This window comes from Dermacentor silvarum, chromosome 9, assembly GCF_013339745.2.
Source record: "Dermacentor silvarum isolate Dsil-2018 chromosome 9, BIME_Dsil_1.4, whole genome shotgun sequence".
NCBI classification, from domain to species: Eukaryota; Metazoa; Arthropoda; class Arachnida; order Ixodida; family Ixodidae; genus Dermacentor; species Dermacentor silvarum.
In genome coordinates this window covers 10,760,013-10,778,846 of record NC_051162.1, presented here as the reverse complement: position 1 = coordinate 10,778,846, position 18,834 = coordinate 10,760,013, and the positions used below count along the sequence as shown (strand labels likewise).

At 46.1% G+C, this 18,834-nt stretch overlaps 1 protein-coding gene across 1 annotated transcript in view; it reads left to right on the top strand.

Moving 5' to 3' along the window:
• Nucleotides 1-6,848, top strand: part of LOC119465124 (methylthioribose-1-phosphate isomerase-like) — a 49,141-nt gene extending 42,293 nt beyond the window's left edge. Inside the window, 2 exon segments of the mRNA XM_049655593.1 lie at nucleotides 4,773-4,940; nucleotides 6,568-6,848. Coding sequence (XP_049511550.1) covers nucleotides 4,773-4,940; nucleotides 6,568-6,686 — 287 coding nt within the window. The 3' untranslated portion in view covers nucleotides 6,687-6,848.
• The last annotated feature ends 11,986 nt before the right edge of the window (nucleotides 6,849-18,834 follow it).

Here is an 18,834-nt window from a genome sequence, read left to right as displayed (position 1 = left end):
TGATTTTATCCTAATCCAACTTGTTCTTCAACCAACCTGAACCACTGCATCTGATGTAGTTAGCCCTCTTACATACCTCCCTGGCATAAGTGATCATTCTTTGATTCACTTTAATGTCAAAGCACGGCGCTTATCTGACAAAAAGCATAGTAATTCACGATTACAGTCGGGCGTATGTAACGTCGATACAATCTCAATTGCAGTACAAATTGTCAAGCTTATTTTTCCATATTGCACTCGCTTTTGTTGCTTTTACTTTTGCATGAGAAATACAGCACTGTGGCTACTAGAATCTCCAGTCTCTCGTGCTTACGGCGATACCAAGATGGCTGGGCTGCGTCAACAATAAGCCATACTCGCACTATCAGTGGTGCGATAGCACCTCCCAAAGCCCGATTTTCGTCCCGATTTCGAAACCAACACTAAAAAAATGTGCAATTTACTCAAATTCTGTTGCGAACTTTCTCCAAATATTTTGCCATGAAAAAAAAAAGGTCTTCAGATTGCGAAAAAAAAAAAGCCTGAAATTTTCAGCAAGTCGGACATTAATTTCTGATTTCCCTATTTCCTGATTTTTTACGCTTTTGGGTGATACAAATTTTGGATTATGCATATGTTTTTGCCTTCCTGAGAGATTCATATCATCGAGATTCTGCTGTATTAATCTATGTCCGAATCTGATCATTTTCCTTTCATGGCAACTTGGACCTCGCTGGGTATGTTCCCCTCTTTTATGTGGGGAAGCGTGAGGGAGGAGCCCCGTTGTATATACGCCTGATGCATGATGAATTTCGGTGGTGGCAATAGGGTATGTTGCTACATTGCTTCAATATTAACGTTGACAGTCAAACCGAGATGCTAGAATTTTTGGCACTCTTTAGTGTCGGCATTCCTTGGTGCTGTGAAATGTGGCACTCATGGCGATCTTCTCAAAGAGCTAGTTGGTGCTGGCAGTGCGTGTAGTGTGGCCTAATGGTATCAAGCTACTGTGCCCCAGACCAAGTTGCAATCTCACCATCAGGCATGTAGCTAAATTCTTTTTTTGAAATAGAAGCCATTCAGCAAGACAGCAGCAGCACCCTGCAGCCATGGACCAGGAAGTCCAGGAGGTTTTGCAAGGAAACCTTCAGTTTAACATTCTGGAAAAGCATTTTGGCACTGCAGCGACAGATTCTGGCAGATATCAAAAGGAATAGGGGGGCATATAACATTTACATATTCCTGTATATAACAACAAACGTTGATTTATTTTCTTTTCAACTTACATTTAGACATGTCGATACAGTTCCAAGGGCAGAAGATCAGGTGCAAGAGCAGCTTGAGGTGTAGTTTTTTTCCTTGTTTGTGTTTTTGTATGAACTTTATGCATGTTGGCTTTACAACTGCACCAACGTTTTTGGGAAACCAGCGGCCACGCCAAGAGCTGCGAATGGAATCTGTAGGTTTTGACCACGAAAATGACGAGCAATTTGATGAACAGGACTGGGCCGTAGTCCGGCATCACTTAGCGACGAGCCGAAATGTCTGAAGGAAGGAAGGTTGGTATCAGCTGAAACAGCTATCTTTCGATTTGTTGAAACGTCAACCGTGGGGGGACGTGACAGGGGGAATGACTTCGTCATTTGCATAATAAATGTCATTGATATAACGGGCAGAAATTGTCACCCTGGGAGGAACAGAATACAGTAAAAACATCTTTTTATAATGGAAATGCTGTACAGAATGCTTCTACACTCTAGAGCTGAGTAATTGGTTTTTAATTTTGATGTAGGCACTATAGAAAGATGATTTAATGATGCTGCGATACTTTTGATATCATATTAAAGAAAGTATTAATAGGATAAGCCAAGCATAATGAAAGGCCAACAGCAACGAAATTTCACTTTGACTTAATTGGTTACAAGTGAGTAGTATGTACAGTATAGACCACTTATAACGTAACCGTTTATAGTGGAGAATTGGCTACAATGCGGCCTTTTCCGACTCTCGTTTACCCTCCCATAGCACTCCATGTGCTATGGGAGGGTGTGCTATGTGCTACGCATACCGCTTACAGTGCAGCCGCGTGAGACGAAATATCGGTTATAATGCGGCTTCCGCGGGAAAATCTCGCCGACAAGGGCGGTAGCGAGCACGCTTCTCAACGAGGTGCGCCCACCGATGGGAGAGGCGATCAACGAGGGCTATGCGGAGGAGGAGCATGAGACGTGGAGCATGAGTCCAAGAGCGATAAAATCATCACTGTACGCCGTATGTGCGAGTGAAAGCGTGCGGAGGACGCGCGCCTTCACGGAGAGTGAACACACAGCGAAGAGCAAACGTGATATTCTGTCGCGCGAAAGGCCGTCGGGGTATGGGAGGGAGGGAAACGGGGCGACGCTGTGCTGCGGCACCAAATGCGTATATTGCAACCGGGCACATAGGTAACTGGCGACACAATCTCCCACGCGAAAGGAGCAAAGCGGGAGGACAGCGTGGGAGGGAAGGAGGGGGAAGCGGCTTCTACTCTGCCAACAAATGCGTTCTTGTACTTTGCGCCTGTGCCGGCTGTCAGTGTTGTCGCGCGCACCGTATCTTGAAAGCAATCTCCACACGACTCTGACCTTTGTATGCGCTGTGCTTACACCGCTCAGTTTCCGTTGAAGTGATAGACCGCAGGAACCTTTGCTTGCTGCGGCGGCCGCACTTCCCCACGCCCGCGTTGTTACAATACCAATACAGATTTATTTCCAGAAATGCAAGAGTTCCGGTGGATATCATAGGCTAAAAGCTGTTGGTAAACAGCTTGACTAGGCCTATGGTCCTTTACAAGGCATACATGGTGGTTACATCAAAAGTAGCAAGTTTGTTAGACACTCAAAATAAATGAATTACATAAATGCATAGAAACAAGACAGAAAAAAATGTGGTTGATCCCTCTTATATAGGAATCGGTATAGAACACGAAAGTGAAACGTGTCTTCACAGAAGTAGTGTAATGTTTATTGCACATTGATATATAATGTCTATTGGTGTTTTGTGGCTAAAGCGCCCTTAGGCGTTGATGCACCCATGCTCACGCCTGGTGGCACGTCTCCTCCATCACGACTACCAACGTCGATGACCATGAGCAACCGTCGTGCATATGGAAGCTGCACTACGCTGCACACGCTAGCACAACGCGAAAGACGAAGCACGTAACTTACACACTAATACAACGCGCAAGACAAAGCACGTAACTGAATCGTCACCGAGTCAAATCAGCGCGTACAGCGCGTCGTAATTGCAGCCTCCGCGATCAACTTCAGAAACATTTTCAGAGCTAATTGCGGAGGCCACGCTCCGCTGTGCTGAGTACGGTGAACGCCACCTAGGTGGCGTTGGTAGTGCTTCTTGATGCCAGCGTCCCTTCGAATGCTGGCATCGAGGCGTCGTAGTGCTGAGACCACCGAAGCGTTCACTGTGGGTGCGCGTTAGTGTCATAATGCAGTACTTCTCTTTTCTGCTCGTAGGCGGCGGCACCGCCCCGAGCAAGAGCGCGGGTACATGGAGGAGTGTTAGATATATAAGGCGCGTCTGTGTAGCTCTCTGCAAATGCGTTTGTGGCGCAATGGGTTAAACGCTCGGCGATCTATCGTCGTGGACCGAGAGGTCGTGGTTTCGATTTCCAAATTTTGCATGATTGTGGAACTTTTTCTTCTGGTTTCTTTCTTTGTATTATGTTCTATGACGTATTTCCGTGACGGAAATACGTCAGTGAAGTCTTGGTGGACCCCGGCATAAAACACTTTCGTGTTAAAACTAAAAAAGAGACTAAGAGAAGATATTAGATACATCTGAAAAAAGAATGACAGTGGTTGTCTGCGATCATCGAGTCTATTCATGTTTTCTTGTGCGCATTGACACCACGCTTGTTAATTTAGTTAGTAAGTGAATGTGTCAAGTTTATGCAGCCGATAAAACTACTATCCCTACTCCTTATAGCTCTCTACTAATTTGCTATCGCAATTGATGCTTCGCCTTTCGGGCGAAACTGCAACATTTTTTTAATGATTATTTTTTCTGCTTCATGTGAAGATTGTGGGTACTTGGACATTAACCTTTCAACGTTCGTAAATTTACATGGATGCAAAACTCCTAGTCACACGCTTCGATTATCGGATATGCACGGCTGCTTGGTCTACATGTTTTGCATAGTGCAGGGCGTGAAAATCGTTGTTTTGGTTATAGTGCGGTACCGCTTATAGTGCAGATATTCACGACTCCGGCGACTTACGTTATAAGAGGTCTACACTTTATATATGTACAAATGAAGCAATCTTGGCAAAGCCACAGGGCTGGTAATTGCACAATTTTCATATTATAAATCTCTAGACATCACCTAAGTAGATGACCTGTGCACCTGGTGCTTAGCAGCTATTATGTTAGTCGCAGTATGTCGCCTGTGCAATCTTTCAGTGCTTCGCGGGCAGCAGTGGGCATTGCCTAATCTCGGAGGTCATGCCAAGGAGCTGCTCGGTCATAGGTCACGCATAAATTCCGGCAAGCGGTAATGGTGGCGTTTTTTTGTTAGTTTTGGTATTGAAAATGGCTACTTTTGCGAGTTTCCCGTGACTGTTACACTCATATTTCAAACAAAGTTTTGCACGGAGTTTCCTCTATGTATACACTATTTCAAACTAGGCCTCTTACATGGTCCAAACTTTCGTTATGGTTGGCCTTTTATGTGACAAGAAAGGCCTGTGGCTGGTGTCTCATGTAGCTGAATGCTGCAAAGAGTTGTTCTCTTTCAGGCACTTACCAGCTGGCTATCTGTGCCAAGCATCATGGTGTGCCATTTTATGTGGCCTCGCCTACCACCACTGTGGACAGCAGTCGAGCAACCGGTAGGGAAATCCCCATCGAGGAGAGGCCAGCACAGGAGATGACGTCTATACAGGGCATCCAACTGGCACCTGCAGGTAGGCACTGAGCTTTTATTTATTTATTGTAGCAAGAGCTACATTGGCCGCCTTCTCGCGGTTCCGCTGTGGACGGTGGCTGCACCAGGAGCTGAGCCATTGCCTAGCAACTGCCGCAGCTGGCAGCGCCGCTCGCCTTGCCATCCGGCATGACATCAGAAGAGGGGCCGGTGAAACCGCGAGCTGAGCCATTGCCTAGCAACCACTGGCATTCCATCGGCATTGCATCACCGTAGGAGCCGGCGTTGCATCGTATATATAGAAGGGGTGGCTCGGTGGGATTCGTCGGCAGATATGGAAAGAGAGTCAGAGAGACTGAAAGAAGCCAGGCTTTGTCGTCGGAACGAATCCAAGAGGAGGCAGCGAGCCGCGGAGACGGAGGAAGAGCGAGCCGCACACCTCGAGAAGAGTTGTAAGTACGAAGCGGCCAGGCGAGTGCATTCAGATGAGGATGGCTCATCGTCTAGTTGGGCATCTCGTGCCACGGCCACGCATCAACGACGGAATGAAACACCAAGCTAAACAATAACATTAACCGTACCTCTTGCTACGCACGCCCAGGCGTAGCTGAGTTAAGCCACAGCCAATTTTTTTCAACGTGCTGCAGCCCCAAAGGGCACGAGTGAGGACTACAATATACAGATTGCACAAGATACAACGCAAAATCGATTGTTAACAATATATAAAAGAAATTCAACAGGCGATAAAGATTTGACGTAATGAGGTAAAGCATTCCAGTGTTCTATGGCACAGACAAAAAGAAAACTACATAAATGCCTTGGTGCGGTAATATAAAGGACATGTATTCAACTCATGTTGGTGTCTAGTGAATGCATGTCTAACAGGTGTGATGTAGTTACTGAGTAGAGGAAACCGTGAAGGGTTAATCAGAGCATGAAAACTTTAGGGATTCGACATGGCAATGGGACGAGAGTGTGGCAAGCTGAAGACTGCAAAGATGGGAACTAGATGAAAAATACCTGCCATAGCCACGGTAAATGGATATTATAAGCCAATTCGTCTGTTCCACGGCCACTTTATGTGTCGTCGTCCACTCGGGGAAAAACATACCTACATGCGCAAGATGTTGCAGTGACAGTTTTATAAAAGACGAAGCAATGACAGGTTTTGTGTTGCACTAGAACATCTCAGATGGTGTTCTAACTATGCGCGGGTGTGGCATGTTGGTGTGATGAGACTGACAGGGACTGGCAGCATTAGTCAGCACAGCCAGTGAAATGCTAGCTTGAAGTTTACTGCCCGTTCTGCTCATACACGTAGCAGCTTATCAGGAATATGCTGCTGTGCTTATAGTGTGCGTGCGCACAACAATCATGCCTGCAGCAGAAGGCAGAAGACTGGCCTGACTCCAACACTACATTGATTGAGCAAAGCGTTGGCGGTATGTACACTTCGCTTGATTGTTTTTGTGCCAAATGAACTCTGCATCTCTGGAAACTCTCTTACTCTCCATGCATGGGGCGTGCTTGTGCTGTTGGTAGCGGGACAGCACGACAGTGTTGACCTGAATACTGTTGTCCGTATGAATATGCCGTCCGTTGAGTGTCCGTATTAATTGCCGTCGCAATAAAAACACGGCTGCTGATCTATCTCTTCCTGTGTGCAGGCATTGAGTGCTGGAACCCAGCGTTCGACGTCACCCCAGCCGAGCTCATCACAGGAGGCATCATCACCGAGAAGGGCGTCTTCCCAGCATCGCGGGTGCTTGACAGTCTCGGCGCCTGAAGCGTCTTGGGCACAATATGCTTGCTGGTGCCGTCTTGGATCGATGCCCTTAAGCCTGTTGCACTTGCAGGCTTGAAAATATAAATGTGGCCAGCTCGTTGGTGCATTGTTAAAATGCTCGCAGAAAAATAAACACATCTCAAGGAGCATTGTACCGTCCCATCTCCTGCATCATTCATGCTGTGTGGCATAACAGACTGAGCTATTTGGGATTTTACCATGTGTGAAGTAGGGCGAAATTAGGTGAATATCAAAGTGATAAAGTTTCTGCTCTACAGGAAGGTTCACTCCGTTTACTCAGCTAGGTTGGTACGACAGCATAATGTGGCAAACAGCACGAAAACAGGGCTAGTGGCATCTTCGGGTGGTTGTGTTCGAGCACTTGCCCTAAGGCACTCCTGAAAGACCAATCTTGTTCGGATGGTCAGAAAGGGGCATTCTGGCTACAGTTGGATGAACCTTTCTAATTGTCCAGCTCCAGATCAGAGCGCCGATAAGAATCTGGTCGGTTTCTGGTCACATGATCCGGCCGTTTTCTATGATTGGGCTGGCTAAGGGGCACTTCCACTCCATGCAATCACGGCGATGACGATTATCATTATCACTGGTGGTGGCACTGGCTGTGTTACCGGAAGTTACACTCAGCTTTTGTTTCCTTCCATCTCACTGCTTTGAAAAGAGCAGCTGGCTGTTCGGTTGGTGCAAGATATCTCCTACTTGGAACCGGAGTACTGCCAGAATCGGTCCGCTCTCCATCCGAGAAACACCGTAAAACTGAATTTGACGCTTGTCAAGCGAGCGTTTGCGGCCGTTGCGCACGCAAAACAACACAGTATTGCCCTAAGTTCCCAGCGCCAGGGCTGTGCTACAGCCGCTCGATCGAGAGGCCGTGGCTGTGCCAACGTGTTGTGTTCGGACTGATCGGACTGTTTTGCTCCAAGTGTGTTGTTTTTAACCGCTGTACGGACATGTTTTGTGGCTAGTGTCACGCCTGACTTTCTTTTTCTTTCCTCCGGCTGTGCGCACGTGGATGTTCGGACTGTTTTTTTTTCTCGCTATCTCCGAATGTTTTGTTTTTAACTGTTGTACGCACGTGTTCTGAGGCTAGTGCTAGGCCTGACTTATAAACATGCGGGTCACCAATTTGTGGGAGGCGACGCAAACAGGTAGCCGCCGTGGCCACGGTTTTTTTACGCCGGCCAACCATGGTACCGCTGGATCGTGGGAGCGGGCGATACCATGGCTGCTCGCCATTCGAAGCCTAGCGGATGGACAGTCTCTCCGCGCTGATAATGCCTCTACCATAGTGACATACGGGCTTCGTTCACTTCCCACTCAACACATATTGGTTTATAAGCCGTCTTCAAGACGTCTTGAGAAGATCAGCAAAATGTATTGAAAACCATTTTGAATGTTTGCAAGACGTTCTGGCAAGATATTAAAAGCTTCGTTAAGACATCTTGCCAAGACTGGTGGATGGCTTAGAACGTCTTGTAGCCATCTCTAAGATCGCCTAATGCACCGCCAAAATTGGGATATCAGACGTCTTACAGGGCGTTCTGAAGACGTCTTAAAGACATCTAGAGGACGTTTTACAACACAGTCTCGTAGACGTTTTATAAATGGCTAGAAGAATTCTTGCAAGTCATCCTGGAAACATTCTAAAAACGACTACAGAACGTTCTGCTGGACGTTTTGAGGATGTCTTGAAAACGTATTCAAATGCTTTAAACATCGTCTGGTAAACGAAGGCATGGCCTTTTCTAGTGACTCTTATTTAGCTAATTCAGCCCTATTTTTGATGATGACATTTGTACAAGCCATTTTAAAGCTCCAAAGCGGCAGCACAATGTCTCATTTGAGTGTTTTGACACCCATTCAACTGCCGCAGAATTTTAAAACTTACAATAGAACAAACACCTGTCAGGCATGTCAATTCATGGTGGAAGAGTCCAAGGGGAAACAAGCACGAAGGCGGCTGTTCCCGATTTGGCAGCAGCAAGAATCTAATAAGCTGAATAGGTTCCTGCCCAACAAAATGGCACTTTGCTTGCTGCCGGCAACGGCATACTCTGTACGCTGGAATCCCCCATGATCAGTTTACTTAGTTTTTCAACAGATTACCACATTGCATATGAAATTAGAGCAGTTCACCGCACTACGCTGCTATATTTTTTCTATTTAATTTTACCATGCACACAATTGGATGAGAAACACAGAACACTGCCATTATTCCTTAGATCACATTAATTGGTAGTCTGCCAACACTGCAAAATGACTACACAAAGCAATAGGAATGCTCTCAGTTCTTGCATTCTTGAAGACGGTGTGGTCATTCCAACAGTACCAATATCCATGGTCAAATTTGTACACCTCACTGCAGCGTTGATTGTACAAAACCTTTGAAATAAACATGTGGATTCCAGGTCCACATTTGACTTAATACTTTATTGCAAAAATGAAGGGCTTTCATCAATTTTTAATAAGCCAAATTATAAAGTGAGCCACTACACAAGCAAACATTTACTAATGAACATTGCTAAAAAGTATAATGCACAAAGCAAGCAAAAATGAAAAACGTAAACACGACACAGCAGCTCATTCTGACCACACAGTTACATAAGCAAGACACTGGAAAAAGCATAATGCACATATCAAGGGAAAAAACTGTCAGCTCTTCCACTGGGGTGGAGATGGAAGACCAGCGAAGCTGTACTATGGTGGGAATTATGTGTTTCCAATTATGACTATAAATTAAGATGTGCTGGTGTAATTGGTTATTTGAACTATTAAAGAATGATAAATATATATGATCCGGTGGTTTTCATTTATTTAGGGACCACAGGGCTGTCCAACGGGCCCGCGACGCGGCGGAGAGGCTCGGCCTCTCTGTCCCGACGTGGGAGCGGCCCGCTGCGCGCTAGCGCGCGCCCTAAAGGACACTAATAAAGTTCATCCATCCATCCACAGGGACCATGGCTAGAGTGTACTAGAAGCTTTTGAGTGGCGCGACCGGAGCGCTGTTCCCTTGCTTGCCCCTTGCCCAACTTGTGGCGAAAGTAGCGGCGGCGCTGCCATCGCCCAATCTACCCAGGTTTGCTCGGCGGCATGGTAGCCTCTGTAGTCGGCATCTCTGTTTTGGTCGCGTAATGGCAAAAAAAAAAAAAAAAAAAAAAAAAATGTGGTTGATCCCTCTTATATAGGAATCGGTATAGAACACGAAAGTGAAACGTGTCTTCACAGAAGTAGTGTAATGTTTATTGCACATAGATATATAATGTCTATTGGTGTTTTGTGGCTAAAGCGCCCTTAGGCGTTGATGCACCCACGCTGACGCCTGGTGGCACGTCTCCTCCATCACGACTACCAACGTCGATGACCATGAGCAACCGTCGTGCATATGGAAGCTGCACTACGCTGCACACGCTAGCACAACGCGAAAGACGAAGCACGTAACTTACACACTAATACAACGCGCAAGACAAAGCACGTAACTGAATCGTCACCGAGTCAAATCAGCGCGTACAGCGCGTCGTAATTGCAGCCTCCGCGATCAACTTCAGAAACATTTTCAGAGCTAATTGCGGAGGCCACGCTCCGCTGTGCTGAGTACGGTGAACGCCACCTAGGTGGCGTTGGTAGTGCTTCTTGATGCCAGCGTCCCTTCGAATGCTGGCATCGAGGCGTCGTAGTGCTGAGACCACCGAAGCGTTCACTGTGGGTGCGCGTTAGTGTCATAATGCAGTACTTCTCTTTTCTGCTCGTAGGCGGCGGCACCGCCCCGAGCAAGAGCGCGGGTACACGGAGGAGTGTTAGATATATAAGGCGCGTCTGTGTAGCTCTCTGCAAATGCGTTTGTGGCGCAATGGGTTAAACGCTCGGCGATCTATCGTCGCGGACCGAGAGGTCGTGGGTTCGATTTCCAAATTTTGCATGTTTGTGGAACTTTTTCTTCTGGTTTCTTTCTTTGTATTATGTTCGTGTACATTGTAAGAACGTCATATCCGTGACGGAAATACGTCAGTGAAGTCTTGGTGGACCCCGGCATAAAACACTTTCGTGTTAAAAAAAAAAAAAAAAACAGCGTTTAAACCATTGTTACGCGCCAGGTTGCACAACTGGATATCCGCGTGTGCAACAAAGTCGAAAGTTATCCCTTTTTAAGGCCCCGAAAGACGAAGAACGACGACTTCTTTGGGAGCGGAACCTCCATCGGCTTGACAAACCGCTTGACGCCGATTGTGCCGTGTGCGAGTTACACTTCGAACCGCATTTCATTGTGAGAGACTACGTGCATGTGATCGATGGTGTTGAAGTCCGTATTCCTAGGGGAACGCCGATGCTTGCCCCTGATGCAGTCCCGACGATCTTGCCCAACCTGCCTGCATATCTGACGCTGAAAACTCCGGCTCCACGGACCCAAACAAAGCGGCGGCATCAGGGTGTGCCGGCTGAAAACGACAACAGGAAGCGGCGCCGCATTAGCACTCCTGCGCAGGTGCTTGTGGACACTAACTGTGCAACTTCTGCAGGTAGCGACGAAGCTGACAAGGCAAGCTCAAGTCCCTCGTCTGAAGCGGTTGTCACTCTCGACGACCTTCGTGGGCTTGACCTACCGTCAAAATCATGGGCGTTGCACGAGTTTCCCGGGTTTGACGGCGTGTCATACGTAGCGTGCTCACTGAATTCTAGCACGCGTGAGCTTTCCATTGAACGAGCCGTATTCTTCAGCAGTGCAAACAACGGAAGCGTGGAATGTGAAGCGTTCGTGCAAGACAAACTAATCAGCAAGTCTAGTTTAGTAATGGTTCAAGAGGCCTCAGATGCCCTGCAGCTTGTTGCAAGCGTCCCACTCTGTTGTGGAGCAGCAGAAACTTCAGTTTTGCCACCATCGGACCTCACCCACGGTCTACATGCGCAAATGAATTAAACCTGTGATGGTTAATTTAGCAGCTTTAGGGTTCTCGGAGCACAATTACTCGAACTAAGCTGATTCATTGTTCCACTTTAGAGTCGGTTTAAACAATTTTGCAACCATAATAACATTTTTATTTATTTAAATGCATTTTACAAAGACAACCTAAGCTCTGCTATTCTGTTTTGTTTTATGTTATATTGTGTATCCTGGCTCTATAATTTTATTCTTTTTATCATTTTTAATTGCAAATGTATTGTTTGTATAAGTATGCGATTGTTAATAGGACTTTGCAGTGGTGTTGCCTTTAAACTCTCGAAATCTTGCACTGCTATGTTTCACTGAAGGCGTTTTTCTGCAGCATTACGTATGTGCATTTTTGTGGGTCCTACAACAATAAACGCATTCCCATATTTTAAAATGATAGGGTGCTCTGGAAAAACTCTGCTGTTCTTCAGACAGTGACATTGTCAATAAAGCTTGCTTTTGTTGTGAGTGAACGCAACCACAAGCAACGTGCCCTTTATTAGATTCCAACATTGGTGTTTTACGTGGAACTGGCGGAGTTCTTCGTCTTATATGCAACACATTGCTTTTTCTTTTTTTCGAGGGGAGGGGGGGGGGGGATGAGGGAGGCTTCCGATGTGTGCCGGCTAGCTGTATCTCGTGTAACTGTACACTGTAAAAAAAAAAAGGGGGGGGGGGGGAAAGCGCTCGTTATGCGGTACGATGTGCTACGCTACTTCAAGCTGCAACACAGTCGGCGGCAACTTAAGTAACAATAATGTCACATAATATTTATTTGCATTAACATTTTTGGAAAAGGGGGTATAACAAAGAATGAAAAAGATCATCCTAGGCTCGACTACAGTGTACTAGAATAGGGGCAGTGTGCTCACTGCCATATCCCTGCGCCGCGTCGCCGCGGCGCACTCAGTGTGCGTGCGTCAAATGTCGTACAAAAATCCCTCACGTGACTCGATCCTAGGCACCTAGGGACACGATCATTTAGGGACTTTTGAGAAGGCGCGATGGTGGCGCCAAGTGACGACGGCGTGAGATGGCGTGTTCGTTCTCAGCGTGATCGTTCTCTGGCCCGCGCCGACCGCGCGTTGTTCAACATTGCGTGTGTGATTGTGCTTGCGTTGCTTGTGTATTGGTTGTAGGTTCTGTGTTAGTTGGCGGAAAGCCGTGAGTAGTGCTTGTGTGGCAGTGCGGCTGTGGCCTCGGTGAGCTCTGGCAATACAGGACTTGCGTTGTGTGATCCGTGTTCCTTGACAATGCGGAGGTGGTGACGATTGAAATGTCGAAGTGGCGTAGCGCCTCGGCAGTGCAGTTCAGCGAACCGCGTCCGCCTTTGCATAACGGACGTCGAGGGATGGGCTGCTCCCTACAAGTAATAAAAATGTGACTGCGCCGACCGCCCACGGTTCAGCGCTGAATGTGTGGTTCAAGTACTGTGCTTGAAACGAATGGCGCAGCTGTGGTGGCAGAACGCCATGAGGCCTCAGTTTGTGCTCTTTGCTTGAAACGAGTGGTGCAGCTGTGGTGGCAGACCGCCATGAAATCCGTGCTGTGCAGACGCTCGAAATATCCAATTCACGTCGGCGTCTTGGCAACGGCCAGTTCGCGAACCGGCGCCCTGGAGCGGCGCCTCTGTGCCCGCCCTATTCGGTAGCGTCGACGCAATAACATTTAATTAACCAGTCCTTGCTTGACAGACGCCGATGGCGAAGGTGCTGCGGCTGCTGCCGGCCAGCTTTGCAGTTTTTCTCACATTAAAAGCATGTAGCATATATACATGCCTAGCATGTGTTATAAGACAATGTCTACCATGAGAAGATTGTCAGGAGTGCCCCAGTACTGCTCCCAATCTGGCATTCCACGCTTTGCATGCCCTCAGTAAGCATGATGACAATATGGGCCCATTTTCTTCAAAGTGAGCTGCTATTCTGTTTGCAAAATGGGGAGGCTAGCTAAGCTGGTTTGTTCTTTGTGTTTTGTCAATTTGATGAGAAATTCTTGGCAATGTTCTTTTAAGGTGCTTTTAAAAAAAATAAGCCTACTAAAAAACTGCACCATTGGCAGTGTTCTTTGGTGGTGACAGAAAGGTGAAACTGCAGACGAACAAATTGGTCATGCCCGCATTTTTGAAAACTTAAGAGCGATATCGGCACCCACAACCATACAACTGTGATTGAGCCATGGATGGCCACATGCTTTCTGCACAAATTATAGGCCCTTACGCAACATCAGTGAAGAGCCAACAGGCCAACGTACTGTGTTCCCTTTGACCTAGGCAGTCTACAGTTCATTGTTGTCGCAACAGCTGATCGCCCCGCAAGTTCACAGCCTGTGCCTTCTGCTGCTACTACGGTCAACTCGTCACCCATGCACAACACTTCTAGTTGCCCTAGTGGTAGTGCCGTTGCTTCTAAATATTGAGTAACCACACATTGTAGGCTACAAGGGCATTGTTGCACTGCATCTCATCTCCATGTGTGTTGTGTTGCTTTTGCATACATGTCCTTGTTTGATAAGTGCTCTGAATTTTTTTCACTACTGCAATGTCTTGACTGCACTGTGGCAGTGTTGTATGCACTATCGATTAACCTCCATATACACAAGTGCTTTGATCATCAATCTTCAAAAAATACGACCTTCATGCTGCTCCTTCCTTCACAAGAAAGCTTGCATATCAAACATTATTCTTGCCCCAACTAGAATTGGCAGGTTCAATTTGGTCACCTCATCAGACATATCTAATCCGCATTCTTGAGTATAGCCAAAACTGTGCTGCACGTTTAATCACCAGGGATTGCAACCAATATTTGAGCGTATCTAAGATTACGTTGTCATTGTCACTACCATCCTTGGAATCATGCTGGAATGTAGTGTTGCTTTGTCTGCTACATAAAATCATTCATAGTGAGCTCTCATCCACCTTGCCTCTTGTTTGTCCATCCCACACATCTAGATGCTTGCACAATCGCCTTAGCGTCCAGCACATTTTTGGTCGAACTAATGCCTTTGACTTATCTGCTTTGCCACGTGCCATTAGGCATTGGAATTGTCTTCTCGATAACATTGCTGACATCAACAATACTATAACCTTCAGACAAAAAATCAGTATGTTTGGGTAGTTTCAAGTGTTTCTATTTTCTATTTCTGGCGTATGTAACTTTTTTTATGTAATTATGCAATCGTACTATTCACTGTATAACCCAGCTTTCTAATGGTAGACTTTTACTTCACGATTTTATATTTTCTGTTCTTTTCAATTTATCGCGTTGATCTTGTGTCGCTGTTTATATTTCTAACGTTGTATAACTTTTTCGCTCCTTTGTTATGTGATGCCCTCCCCCCTCCACGCAATACTCCTTTGGAGCCTGTGACGTAGATGAATACATAAAGCAGATGGCAGTACTGTTTCTTGTGAAATCAAAATTGTGTATATTGTTGTGGTTTTACCAATAGAAGCTCTAAATTGTAAATTGTTCTCCTGCATTGCCGGCAACGTATCCGTAACAGGCCAGTTGTGTATATTGCCTAGAATTACCGTTCTTAGACCCTGAAAAGTGTGGAATATCCTATCTTCCTGTCTGTCCGGGTCTTTATCCATTTTTCTGTAAACTTGGGTCACTGGGTGATCGATCCATGGTATAAGGGGTAGAGCACTGGGGCTGTTGTGCTGAGGACACCCAGTTTGAAACAAAAATAGGTCACGAGGTATGGGCCGGGCCGCTCATCAATGACAAAAAAAAATTTCTTAGGTGCTGGGCAGATTCGAATCGAATGTCAAGCACCGACTTAGCGGCAACCCTGCTAACAGGCGTAGCATGTCCAGAGGGACTCGTGAGAGAGGAGCCCGGCTCACACATGACTGATCTCTGTGGTGGCAATACAATGTCTCTACATTGTTTCAATGCTATCGTATTAGCATCGGCATCATCGTAAAATGGGTTGTGCCAGAATTTTTCTTTCTAAATTTATTCGCCTGTACCTATGTGCCACAGCTGAGCTTCTATCTCAACATTAGTCGATCTCAACTGAAGTAATGTGTATATAGCCTTAGCTATAATTTCTAATGAGCATTACTGATTCTCACCAAGAGTAACACCGGCTTCAATTCCTTCACAATCTGCACATGCATTATCAAATATGTTATAGTGAAGTGAGTCTGCCATAACTGAGGATCGAACATGTTTTCAGTTTCAAGCAAACCATGCCAATCAATTTCATGACAGTGGCATTACAGAATTCACAGGCATTCAATTGCACAATGCATGCTTATAGGCAATTTTATATTCAGTTCATGGCAGTTGCCATCTTGGGCTGTCGTAATCTAAATTTTGTGCATAGTGACGTCAAGTTTACTTAATCCTGGGACGCTAAAAACACCTGTGCACTGACTCTAGGTTGTTACAGCCAGAAAAATGGGTATGTGAGCAGCCATGGTGAGGGCACCCCAAAGCTCCAGTAAATAGGGTGCCTGCATGTGCTCCCCCCTCCCCCCCCTTTCACCATTCAGTGCAGAGTAGGGACAACTGCGTCATTTGCAACTGAACAGAAGTTACAAATAAAGAGTTTCATAGAAAAATTTATTTTTCGTTAATTGTACATAATGACGGGAGTCTGCAGTCAGGCATTCCACTCACTAAGGCACATGGAAACAAAACAGGAAAACAAAAATGAGTAGCTCATGAAAAATTAAGCCCTCGAACATGCAATATACATCCATCACCTGTGCACCATCAGCCCGATTACAACTTTTCTATTACTGTGCAAATATAGCTGTAGCCATTTGCCTTTGCACACTCTTCTTTCAGTGGTTTATGGGTTCAATTCATTAGATATCTTTAGTGGCACACCTAATTTCTTTTTTGAGAAGCTCAATCACCACATACCTGTGATGCTTTGTTTCCCAAGCACCAAATAATGCCAGCAACCTCATCACGTTATCATGGCAATCTCTTAAAAGTCACAATTTTATTTGGTCATTTTGACAAGATTGCCAAGCTGATTAAACATGAATTGCACTGAATCCTATATAATCTCAACTCTTTCCTTGATCGGCACCAGTATATCAAGCTTTAAGTTGACAACTTGAAGCATCACTTTAATATTCTTCACAATAGGTAGGTTATCTTTATGTTTGCTTGGATTGTTACACATTTTGATGGCAAGCGCCATAACACTTCCAGATTTTGCGAGAACTTTCATTTTTCAACTTCTATTTCATCAGTGACTCCACCACACCTACCGGTGTGATAGTTTTCTTTGCATACAAGGAGTATGTTATACTTTCACAAGCATCATCCAAATGTGGTTCACGTTCAAGGCATTCACCAGACATGGTAAAGCAACATTTGGCGGCAATTGCAGCAAATAGAGCAATGTAACAGTCAGAAAAGCAACCAACCTGCGATTGTACAGCAAAATCCCATTTTTGCAGCTACTCTGACGCCATTGCTGTAATATAATATGTAGAAAACATACAGCCTAAGCTAATGATCAAAGAACTGCTCAGTGACAACAGAAATTCAGACATGTGATCAAACAACCGCTCAGTGATCCACAGATCCAGACGTGATGCTGCAGCAACTGTGGAATTCCTTTAACGTGTTTTCACAGTACACCCATTTGCACAAGAAATCTAACACTATAGGGTATACCATTTGGGCAGCTGCTTTGGTGCTGCTACCACTGCCAAAGTCCTGCACCCCTCGTCAGTCAATGGGCACTAAAAGTACTGGATTTGCATGTAAGTAACACGACCACAAATATGATGCAACGAGCGGCTTTTGGTCTCTCCTAAAGAAAAATTTATTGTGATTATATGTGTCACAAACCCGAATATAATGCGAGGCGCGTCCTGAGGCTGGAAATTTCAAGGAAAAAAAGGCAATATCCGTGAAAGTGAGCCATCAGGTATAGGGTGTGTCCTTCTACATTGAGCTTATTCCAATGACAAAATTCAGTGAGGCACCTGACACAGCCACCAACTCCACACCCCCTCACCACACATTCGTGCTGAGCCCCAACCCACACGATGGACTCCCATGTCTCATGTGAGCAGTGAGTGATAATCCTAACAACATACAGCTTGTTTGAAAGCAGAAACATAAGGGTTCTGCAAATGCCACATTCGAGTTGAGGCTATATTCACAGCATAGCTGCAGTGCACGCTTGCTTGCTGTAGAGACTACCATCATAATAAACATGCACGGCATTCTTGACATTGTAGCATCGCCTCAGCGGGTTAAGATATGTTTTGTTGCCCTTTTTGCACAAAAGCACGCGTCTCAATTGTGCGAAATTAGGGCACCACAGCTGCACCACTCGTTTCAAGCACAGTACTCAAACCACACATTCAGCACTGAACCGTGGGCGGTCGACGCAGTCACATTTTTCTGACTTTTAGAGAGCAGCACATCCCTCGACGTCCGTTATGCAAAGGCGGACACGGCGACGCCACATCGCGGTTCGCTGAACTGCGCTGCCGAGGCGCTACGCCACTTCGAAATTTCAATCGTCACCCTCCGCATTGTCAAGGAACACGGATCACACAACGCAGGTTCTGTATTGCCAGAGCTCACCGAGGCCAAAGCCGCAGTGCCACACAAGCACTACTCACGGCTTTCCGCCAAGTAACACAGAACCTACAACAATACACAAGCAACGCAAGCACAATCACACACGCAATGTTGAACAACGCGCGGTCGGCGCGGGCCAGAGAACGATCACGCCGAGAACGAACGCGCCATCCCATGCCGTCGTCACTTTAGCGCCACCATCGCGCCTTCTCAAAAGTCCCTAAGTGATCGTGTCCCTAGGTGCCTAGTATCTGGTCACGTGAGGGATTTTTGTACGACATTTAGACGCACGCAAAGTTTTCGCAACAAACATGGCGGCACCATCGAAGAGCGGCGTGCTCTCCGAGTACGAAAGGCGGTTGATTGTGGAACGCGCGAAGGTTCCTAAGTAGGAGAGTGTCTGCGGTTATCGCTTTCTCCAACTAAAGTGGGTAATGAAGCTTGATTCATTTAGAGCAGCTGAAATGATTCATTGGCGAGTCCATGGATCGTAGGCATAACGTGGATAGCTTGGCTGGTGAAGGAGGTCAGTTGGTTAGTCAAAATTAGGGCAATAAATCGCTGCTGCTAACAGAACATAACATTTAATTGCAGAAACGCACAAACCAGAAAGGTCAAAATTTAATCTTCACTATCT